The 11290-nt window shown below is 39.9% G+C and overlaps 1 protein-coding gene across 2 annotated transcripts in view; it reads right to left on the reverse strand.

The window, feature by feature from the left end:
- The window catches only part of ssbp4 (single stranded DNA binding protein 4), an 81496-nt gene that overhangs the window by 67667 nt on the left and 2539 nt on the right, over nucleotides 1-11290 (reverse strand). For both annotated transcript variants that reach the window (XM_034881076.1, XM_034881077.1), the window contains exon 2: nucleotides 3150-3222. In XM_034881076.1, coding sequence (XP_034736967.1) covers nucleotides 3150-3222 — 73 coding nt within the window. The remainder of the gene's footprint in view (nucleotides 1-3149; nucleotides 3223-11290) is intronic.

Genomic DNA, 11290 nt, shown 5'->3' on the forward strand with positions numbered 1-11290 from the left:
CGGGGATAGAAGTCCCTTATCTATTGAAACATTTCTGTGTGTGTGTGTGTGCACGCACGTGTGTGTGTGTGTGTGTGTGTGTGTGTGTGAGACTGTGAGGTACAAAGGTGCTGAGGTAGAGAGATCTTAGTGCATTGCAAAGAAAACATCATCCCGCCTTAAACACATACATGGGATTTAGCAAATAAATAAGAAAACAAGCAAATTGAGAACCACATTCACTAACTTGACAACGCATATATTGTAGAGGATAAAAGACACATTTGGCTGATCACAACAGATCAGCCAAATGATTGATCGACTAATCAAGATTAAATGGTAGCGTAATCTACAATGACAATTATTATTACTTACTGAAATAGAGCACTTACTAGCTTTTTCCAAACCAGAGCTTTCAACCGCATTTCTTAAGTCAAGAATGAACTTTCCGAGTTAGGTAGTTGTCCGTTGTGTTCTATTTGCAGCATGTATTTGCAGTACATTTTTAATTGTGCTGTTATTTTAATGCCCCTCGTGTTTTCTTGAATGTTTCTCTCAATTTGCTTATTATTTATTATGTATTTATTATTTATTTATTTATTATTATATTTATTTGCAGCAATTTATTTTCTTAATGGTAAGTACTGGATATGTGAGGAGGTTAAACAAGATGTTCATAGAGAGAGACTGAAGAAAAAAAGCAGATGATCAAAGCATAAACAAGGGCGGAACACAGGATAAAATCAAAGCAAGGAGAGGGTAAACGACTCCTGTGTGCTTCAAGACAAATCTGGCGAACGTTAAATGAAAGCTAACACAGTAACTCAACATTGAGCAATGTAGATGAGCATAACAAATTATGTCTGTTTGCAACCTTTCTTCAAATACTCGTGGGAAATCCCTCAACACTTTAAGGCCTACTGCTAGGACTCCATGAATGGGAAAAGGTGAAAGGTTTGCTCGGATTTACCCATTACTGTCAGTCTAATCCAAATACACTGACTCTGACCATATAAGACAACTAAGTAAAACGATGCCGTGGTTGAAATAAACAAAATCATGAAGCAATATGTTGTTGCATGCGCAAAATTTGAGACAACTGGCGTCAAATTGACTTAGCAGTCTTTGCATGTATGCCTTGTGGACATGGATTGTTTGTGTGGGTCTCTGTGTATGTTGTTTTAATCCCTGTCTGTGTAGATGTTTTTTTAATTCTGGTTTAAGGCTGTTTAATTGTGTGTGTGTATGTGTTTGTGTGTGTGTGTGTGTGTGTGTGTGTGTGTGTGCGTGTGTGTGTGTGCCTCTGGTTGCCTGCGACCCAGAACCCCAGCTCTTTCCAGCAGCTTACCAATAACACTCCCAAAGGATCTGAAATGAGCGAGGCTCTCTGCAGTCCGACCACTTGATCTCCCTGGGCTGCTCCCCCCCATCTTAGCTTCATATTTTACTCATGGTTGCAGTCAGCAGGGCCAACCTCCAGCCCTGCCCGCCCTGCTGCCTGCATGGTATAAGCAAATGCAACCAATTTCTGTCTGATTGCGTCTGATTGATACATCCATGTCCCATTGAAAGTGATTACATCGGTTCTTTTTGATGTATTTTTCTCTACTTTTTCATTTCATTTTTTTCCTTCAAAAATCCAAAACACAATCGGAAGAGATACATTGTTTTTAAGATGAGGGCCTTATTATGTGATAGCAATAGTGGCAATTTGTTTTTTGCCCAGGCCAATTATATAGCTAGAATAATACAAGTTTCCAATTATATAATTTTTCTATTGTACAAAATGGTATTTCACTCTGTTCTAAAAACCACTTTTCCATGTTTCACCTGCATAAAATATAGTATAAACAGAGATATGTGTGCAATTACTTAGAATACATGGGGTTTACTGCCTGGTAAGACATTCAGCACCTAGACTGTTTTGCGTCCATTGCAAACAAACATGCAATGTGAAAGTCTGGGATTGGAGAGAGTACTAAATGGTCCACTGAATAAGCATGACGTCAAACCTTTAGATGAAAAACACAAAAAAAACGCTAATGAAGTTTACTTTTGACAATCAAAAATCGTTTATTGCCTGTAACTCTGTGATAAAAGGACTTTACAGGAAGGTATTTGGCTGAGCAACTGAGGTTAATAGGTTCTAAGTTTTGTCCAAATGATGTCTGTCTACGGTCGCTGCTAATCCGACCCTGGAATGTTTCAAAACACAAATGAGTGCATTTTCCAAAAATCTTGAGCTATTACTTTAATCCTAAGTATAACATTCCATTTTTTTTTAATCAGTAGAAACGCTTAACTTCATCAAAGCCTGTTTCTACCATTTCTACAGATGACCATTTGAGCTGCTTGTTCCTCATAAGAATCTCTGGGTGTGCAGCAAGCAAGTGTGAGTTTATGCAGGTGCAACAGTACCGCTATGTGACTCTACACTGAGCTCACCTGATGAAAAGACAGATATGAAATGTCAGTATTGAAGTTGAATGTTATGGACCTGCCTTTGCTTGCAATCAAAGCCCCTATAAGTGTTGGGAGTGTATTATGTGGAGCTGAATGAAGCCAGTGGGCAGGAGAGGTGTTGTACAGGAAACGGCCTGGACACAGGACCATTAGCAGTAACAATGTCCATTAAGGAAGAGGATGCAACACATAAGAGACCTTACCTCTTCAATAGTTCAGGGGCCTAATGTCACATTGATACGTCTAGCAGAGCTGGGACACATGATAATGTTTGGAACGGTTTGAAATATTAAAAAAAGGTCAAACTCGATTTAACTTAGCCGGGACCGGCTCTTCTTCTTAAATGTCATGGCAGAAAGCGGCAGAAAACACATACCCACGATATGTCAAACCGCTCTAATTATACAATGTTTATGATTACAGATTACAGCTAATAATGAAGGGTAATCACATTAAGTAGTCAAACAGATGCCATTTTTTCATTGCCCCACATCAATAAGCACTCAAAAGAACATTGCTGTTGTTCAGAAGCTGTTAAAAAATAATAATGAAAAAATAGTCTTGACTCATTCATGTATTTATATTGTCACAGTTTTCAGGGTCCAGAGCTCGGCTTTTAGTAAGATAGCTCAGCTGCTTAAACAACTTCTAATGTGAACCCCACTCACGCTTTAGAAACAGGAAGTCAAGCTGAAAGAAGGTCTTACCTCTGACAGGAAGGTCTGTGCTGATTTCTGTGCGCCGACATGCAGCAAATACTCATACACATATAAAGCTAACCTGGAAAACAGAGAGAGAGAAAGAGAAAAGTCAGTGCTGAACATCTTTTACACTCCTTAAAACTCCTCATTTAACTCTCAAAAACAGCACTCATTTGAGAGATCAATAAAAAGAAATTGAAAAAACAAACAAATAATCTCATGCTCTCTCTTCACCCTCAACTGGGTCACAACCAATTTGAAAATTGGCAGAAAATCCTCACTGTGTCATTTTACATTGAGCTTGGATAAACAAATGTACAGCATAAAGATCATATACACTGTAAAGGGGTTGTAAATATGAGATGTAAAGCTATACAGCTCTGAGCTAGAGAGCCTCTGTGGCACTCAGCCATATCCCTGTGGTTTTAGGAACTCTACTGTGGAGGAACAGAGGCTGAAAGCAAGACAGTTTAGGGACTGAGAACCATGGACAGACCAGACAGACGTGGCTGAAGCTGGACTCTGATGTCACCACGCTGCTTGTTGGATTCCTGTTATCTTTTTAGACTTCATAGATATGTTGATATCTACATATGTTATGATATATACAGTATATATACACAATTTCGCTGCTACAAGTAGCAAAGGGATCATGAGTGAAATAAAGTCTTTATCAAGCTTTATTCTATTGGCACTAAACTGTGTATCTCGATATTTAAGCTTTCTTCTTGAAATGGCTAAACACAGCACAGTATTTATAGTAATGGTGGACACTGTCATTGAAACAAGATGACAAGTCTCTGTGAAGTCACTGTTTCTGGCTAATAGGCCAACATGTAACCCCTCGTAAAAGCACAATGTGCCGGTTTTTACACTTTTGTTTTTATATGAACTAAACACATGTGCTAACTAGTGAAATTAAGAGATTCTGGTAGGGGCATTTTTTTAAATCTTCAGATGGAGCCAGGCTAGCTGTTTCCCCCTGCTTCCAGTCTTTTTGCTAAGCTAAGCTAACTTAACTTAACTTCTGGCTGTCCGTAAGATATCAGAATGGTATCCATCTTCTCATCTACATCTTCTATCATCTTCTCAACTCTCACCAAGAAAGCAAATTAGTGTATTTCCTAAATGTTGAACTAGTCTGTGAACTACTTCAATATACAGATGGAACAAAGGCCTGTTTTTAACTGAAGAACCAAAAAGGATTAAAGTTGTTTCTCCATATCGAAAAGTAAAATTGTTTGGGAATTAGAAGAACAACTTAATACTGAATTGTCTTCTTCTGTATTTGCAACAAAATGATCAGAAACATGTCCGATGTTATTGCCCAGCCCTCATTGACCTCTCACTCTGACCACATCGGGACGGAAGCACCGTTTGCCGCCTGGCCAGCAAAAAGCAACTCAATATTAGTACTACAATGCAAAAGTCTGGACAGACATCATAGCCTGTCTGACATTGAGAAGAGTTGCGCTTTTGTGCTTTTGTGTACAGTGGGCGATTGTTTTTATGCTGATCACATTCATCGAGGCCGGAGCTGACAAAGAGTTATGATGTTTGGGTTGATGCTGAATGATACCGAATGAATCAATAATGAGCCAGGCCTGAGATGAGCAACCTGAGTCTTTATCTCCTCAAAGATATCACTGAATCTTGACAACTGTCTGCTAAAAGAATATGATCTGCTACAGCTGGTCCAAACCAGTTTCAACTAGCATTAGCCACTAGATGCTATTGCCTCTTCTATTTGTCATTCTTACATCAGATACAACTGTATCAACACCCATTTTAGATACGAGGTGTAAACATGCTGTTTAAAGAAAACCGATTTATAGTTCGACATAGTTCTTCATTAGAGTGTGTAGTGTGTGTGTTGGGTGGATGTGGTGACGGAGGAAAGGTCAGTGTTTCTTTAAAGAGGCGTAACTACTAAAGGCCCAGCCCTAGATTGTTTGTGCAGAAATGGATTGTGAGAAGCGTGAGTCACAAGAAGGAGCAAACTGCTTGTTGTTAGTGTTTAATATTGATCTCAATTGGAGTGACTGCCCCTGTATTGTTAAGTGAAACTGATCAGTGCTGTGTTTAGGAACGAGTCTATCACGTTTAATTGTGTGTGCTCTGAAAATGTTCTGTAAATGCCATGTCCTGTATTTATATATCTTTATATAAATCTAGCAACTAACATATTATGATGTATTACTGGTGTAAGAGTTTTTCAAGCTTTTCATTATAAATGCTAAAAAAACTACAGTAAAAAAATAAGAATGCATATTTATTGTCATGTCATATTTAATTAATAAGGTATAGTTAGTTAATATAGTATAATGTTTGAAAAGCACAGTCCATTTCTGCCATATCTGTGATTGATGTTAATTAAAATGTGTTCTTAGGGAGAATATTAACTGTAGATAAAACATCGAATTTTGATCTTTTTTTTTATTTTTTATTTTTTTTTTTTTAGGAGTTGTGCTCCAGAAATGGCTGTAAATCAATTTGAGTCGTGGCCACAACTTCTGGGATCGTCACAGGATGCACACTGTTCCAAACAGCTTTTTCCCATTTATAATTGATGGAAAAGGAGTAGCTGTGAAACTAGGAATACATTATTTTTAATGTTTTAATGTTAATTTTAATGTTTCTGGGGATTTGAAATCCCCAGAAATGACTTTGTTTCATCCATTCAGTCCAATAACATTAGAAGGTCTAGAAGAGTGATATGATTAAATTCTTTTGTTGTTGTCATATCGAAAGAATGTAACGGCACTGTAGTGGTAACTTTCTACCTATATAAAGTATGGCCGTGACATCCCAACCATACGATGTGCCCTGTTGGCTCATTTAAAAGGCACAGTTTCTGAATATGGGCGGTGTGCATTTCTCGGTGGAGCAGTTTGACACTTTCATAGTATTTATATAGATTCTACCCCTGCTTTATAATAAAAAACGAATGGAAATCTCACTTTTTACAATATGGGACCTTTGTTATATCCATGATAGACTGCTCCAAACACCCATCCCCAGTGGAAATTATGTATGTTGTAACAGTACTTGAATGATCAATCTTTTGTTTTATTTTGTTTGTGGTCATTCACTGTGATGCTGACGTAAGCATCCATGTTTGTTTTTGCTCCGTCAGTCTGAGCAGTTCCCTGGTCCTGGGTGAAGAGTCTGTTGGTGTAAAAATCAGGCCCTCTTCCCACTTTGAAATACCCATCGGCAGGCATCAGCTCCTATACACCTCGTCCGCACTGTACAGGATCGAGAAGAGATTTCCATGAGCAATGCAATGAAATGTTCATGGCAGAGCCTGGTGTGATCTAAGGGGCTCTATGCGCTAGTGATGGGCACCTTCCCCAGCTGCAATGCATTATTTAAAAACACTCATTCAATCCAGGCTTTAGGGGACACCTTTTGTTACTCTGTCAGAAGCAGTAAGTGTAACTCAGCTGAGAAGGGGGAATTTTTTAATTTTTTTGGGAGCTGATGGAGCAAAGCCTCAGGAAGGCCAGGGACGATAAAGGAGACATAGTGTGTGTTTGTGTGTGTGTGTGTGTGTGTGTGTGGGGGGGGGTGTACTGTACAGGAGAGCTGTGTCAGAGGGCAATTGAAGGTCAGGGCCTCCACTCATTCCTCTGTGGATACTGTAAACCTGAATCCCTTCCCTATGAACCCTGCACTAGTCACACGTCACTCAGGAATATTAGATGAGATGTTTACAAGACAAACCACAACAACACAGTCCTCTCCACAAATCTCAATTTAGTCTGTGAAACATTTCACTTTCTCAAATGAAAATGACATGATGAGAAGCTAGTCTTAAAGGGAAGAAGAAAAGTTTACCTGTGCTGACTAAATGTCAACGGTGATGATATAACCCTGCTGTGTACATTAGAAGAAACACAAAGCCAAGCAGTGTATCTGTCCGTTTTTCAAGCCGGTGACTGCTTTGCCGACGTATATTAACTTGGTGGGAATCTACCACACCATTTCTGATCTTCTTTCCTTCCCTGGCCCTAACCTAACTAGTACTTTGCTCCATGTCCGCACATCAAGGAGCTCTCTCCCACTGCCTCGTCCCCAGGAAACACACCTGACATTTAGCCCCAGGCTGCCCCATCCAGCCTTACTTTTCCTTCGCTCGTCTCCAGAGACAAGGGCATCTTGGCTGAGTTTAGCCAGCTAAAGCACAGACAGTTAGCAAATTAACTTTCATGTCTTCGTTTTAATAATTTAGCAGCAAGAGCAGGGCCAGGCTGAGGTAAGGTATGAATGGAGGAAGTGATGGAGGAGGGTTTGGCAGGGCTCAATGCTGCATCTGCTTTCATATACAATCTTTCACAAAAGAATAAAGATGCGTAGCATGCATGATTTATGTATAAATTGGCACACTGAATGCAACACTAAGCGCAAAAACACAAATGATTGTTTCCTAAATATTAAATATGTTATATTTATTCACATCATCTAAAAGAAGTATAGATCTCACACTGCGGTGGCGATCGGGTGTGAATGTAGTGATGTTGTCACTTTAATGTGAATGAGAGATTGGATGTCTGAGACCAGTGGTATAGGCGGAAATAGTATTTTGGGTGGGCCCAAAAAGTACAAAAGTGAGTAGGCCATTTTCAAAAGAACGTACAATTAGCAAAAAGAACAACTGAAAATACAACAACAATTTTACCTTCCAACATATACTGCATTACAACGGCAATAGCAGTACTGTCTACAACATGCTTAACCAACAAAGCTCAGTCTAAAACGTTTGTACACAACAATATAGACAAAAATCTGTTGATATTAACCTATATTATTTGCACCCGCAGAACCAGCAGCATTGGCTCTGCACATTATTATGTTATAAAATCAACCATTTTATTGTCCAAAGTGGAAACTATCCATAAACTCAAAAGGCAGAGAAGGCGTTTACATACTGCAGGACATAGACTAGCCCACATCAGACAGAAATCACACATGTAACATATCCTTTGTGCATTCATAACAGCGTTGTTGCTTTAGGACTATGGTCGGATCATGAGCAGCAAATGCGCTACCAGCAGTAATAGAAAATCCAACAATGAAAGAATGTAATGGCAATGAACTTCCAGCCAAGCATTGTTCGAATTATTAAAGATATAATGAAAAGTGTCCAGCAAGGCACCAAATCTTAGACAGTGTCCACAACAGTGACAGGATCAAAGAAATCTAAAAACTACGCCACTCACAGATGCATGAAATCTGAATGCATTGACTTAGCTAGCTAATGCTACCTCTGTGAGGGCCCTTCCTCTGTCGCTGATGGGCCGTCAGCTCCGCTGTTGGGGAAATGTCTGCACATGCTGCAGAAAAGCTCGTCCGTATTTACACTATTCTATGGAAAAAAAACGTCCGTACTACTTTAAAGAGAAGTCATTGTTGTCACGGTAACTTTTTACAGTGCATTGCTTAACACATCCATGGTATATTGTCTATATAGCCAGCTAGCTAGCTAACGTTAGCTGCTAAGGGCAGCCCCGAGGGACGGCCTGTTGTTACCACAGCAACCACCTACGTTCCGAATCTCTGGTTCAAACCGTTTCGTTTTAATCAGAAGAGAAGACACATTTAAAACACACAACTACAGTACATCTGTTACTATTTCTCTTTTTTTTTTTTATATACATTTGAATATCTTTCATGACAAAACAAATTTGGCTGGACGGGCCAAAGGGTAGGCCTAAAGTGGGCAGGCCAATGCCACCCAGGCTCATTACTGACTAGGCGCCTGTTGGACACACCTGCGACACCATGACGCTGTTTCACTAAAGCCTATTCCCACTGCACACACTGTTTATATTTGCTTAGCTTTGATATGGCAGTTCCTTTGTTAAAACAAATCAGTGTGAATATGCGTGTAAACATGCATGGTTTTAGCCATGGGTTAATCCACACTGTCTAGCGTGCGCGCGCACACACACACACACACACACAATCCTCACTTTCTAGAAGCAGTGATTTGAGTCGTGTGACGTTTACCCATTGACAGACTGACTTGTAAATGTCCTCTAACCTGTGCCATTTTCACTTTTCAGTGAAAGAGGAAGAGGAGAGACAACCATGATGATTTGTGCTCAGAGATTACATTGACATAACTGACAGAGTTTTGTTATCATCAGAGCCTCCTCCCACAGCAGTTAATGAGGACAGTATGATGTAACTTTTAGTTGTTTTTTGTAACATTTACCAACAATCCAATCATTTGTTTTCTATGTTCATCTTTAGTAACTCGCGAAGTACCTTGGTTTCTGTTGAGGCTGATTTTTTTTCAGTAGGACTATATGCTGATAAAGCAAACACACTTCTCTTCTGTGTGCTCTGTTGCCAAACTGATTAACAACTTCAGGCACATAGCCTCAATATTTCACCAATATTATATCTCCTTAATTTCAAGTGAGAATCACGAACACATTTGTGCGGATGCACCCAAAGCATCTGACGAAAGGCAGCATTAATTGACTGTTGACATATCTGAAAGCAGTCAGCCAAAGGGTGCTAAGGGTAAATCAAGGGTTTCTTTACTTTTAGTGCAATGTTTCTGCCTATGTTAGTGCGTAGCTCTTTATGCTTCTATCAAAAGGCTGAAATGCAGATGGCAGAGCCATCTGTGTAGAATCAAAACCATGCATTCAGACCTGAAGATCCCCATCAAACTGCATGTAAATACGTGGGAGGAGCCATATGAGTGGAGGATGTAAAGAACCCATGTTCAAAACAAACTGATTAACTTGAAGTTTTTTTTCCCCCCAAACAAATCCATCCGACACTTCAAGTGGCACAAAAATGTGTCTAAACAAACAGAGGATAAGAGAACAACCGCAGGGAGCAGAATTCTTTTGAAAACCAAGAACGTGCTTCTAAAAAATGAGATGTTTGATCAAGCTATTAAATATGTTTGTGAATGACACTTTTAATTAGGAAGCCGGATTCATCAGTGCATATTTCAAAGAGGTTCCAGTTACTAAATAATAAGGTGACATTAATATTGAAGCTGCTGTATTACCTGTTCAAATTAAATTAGTCCAGAGAGTAATTAATTTATTTGGTCGCAAGGGCACCAGTTTTTTATCTACCTCGCTTCTTATTATTAGCATGTTTTCTTTTTACAAAAGGTCTGATCACAATAATGTTTCTCAAGGATGTGCAAGGAGCCAACTTCAAGCCCCCCCCCAAGGCCTTGACTTTGTGGAGGAATGCACACGTGAAATGTACATGTTTTATGTTGCATTTCTAAGCAAGCAGGTTGTTTTCGAGCCTTGGTTTGAAGAAAATGCAACCACACTCCCATGTACACTTGAGCCTGTATAGTGGAACATTTTGTACACCACACCTGAGAACTTTCGTATCCCAATCAGGTGGCTGAAAACTGAAGCCTTCAGTGCAATAAACACAGGCGGACATGCTGTACTATAGACGAGCATTTGCTTCTTCTTATAAAACCTCAGACTGCACATCTGTACACACCAGATTACATGCAGAAACCACTTCTAACCGAAATCAACAGATCATCATTATCAGAGGCACTACAACACCAGTAGCTAGTAAAAGCATCATAGCACCGTCTACATCTACGACGTTTCACTCCCGCTGGATGTCCCTCTTTTTGGATGTCCCGTTACCTTCCGCTTCCTTTGTGTTGTAATTTAAAATTCCAGACAATTCATGAGCACTATGGTTAACTGCTCCTCAGATCTCTGCACGGTTCATCCAGACAGCTGGCTAGACTATCTTTCCAATCTGAGGTTTCTGTTGCACGACTAAAACAACTTTTGAAGGTGCACAAGTTCCACTCAAACAAGTTCCTTCCCGAGGTTATTTTACAGCGGCAGCGGGGCTCCGCTCGGCCTAAAAGGATTGTGATTGGTTTAAAGAAATACCAATAAACCAGAGCACGTTTATCTCCCATCATGGAATGCTGCGTGGACTAGCCAGACCCTCCTATGCAGCGCTGTGGAGGAAGGTCTGGCAATACGAGACCTGGAACCCGGGCAACATCGCAGCCCATATAGTGAGCTCAATGCCTTTATCACTGCTGCTTGAACTTCTTTAGGATGCCCTCTTTTCTCTGAGTTAAAAGAGACAGTGGTGGTCTTTTTTTTTGGGGGGGGGGGGGG

The sequence above is a fragment of the Etheostoma cragini genome, chromosome 9 (genome assembly GCF_013103735.1).
Source record: "Etheostoma cragini isolate CJK2018 chromosome 9, CSU_Ecrag_1.0, whole genome shotgun sequence".
NCBI classification, from domain to species: domain Eukaryota; kingdom Metazoa; phylum Chordata; class Actinopteri; order Perciformes; family Percidae; genus Etheostoma; species Etheostoma cragini.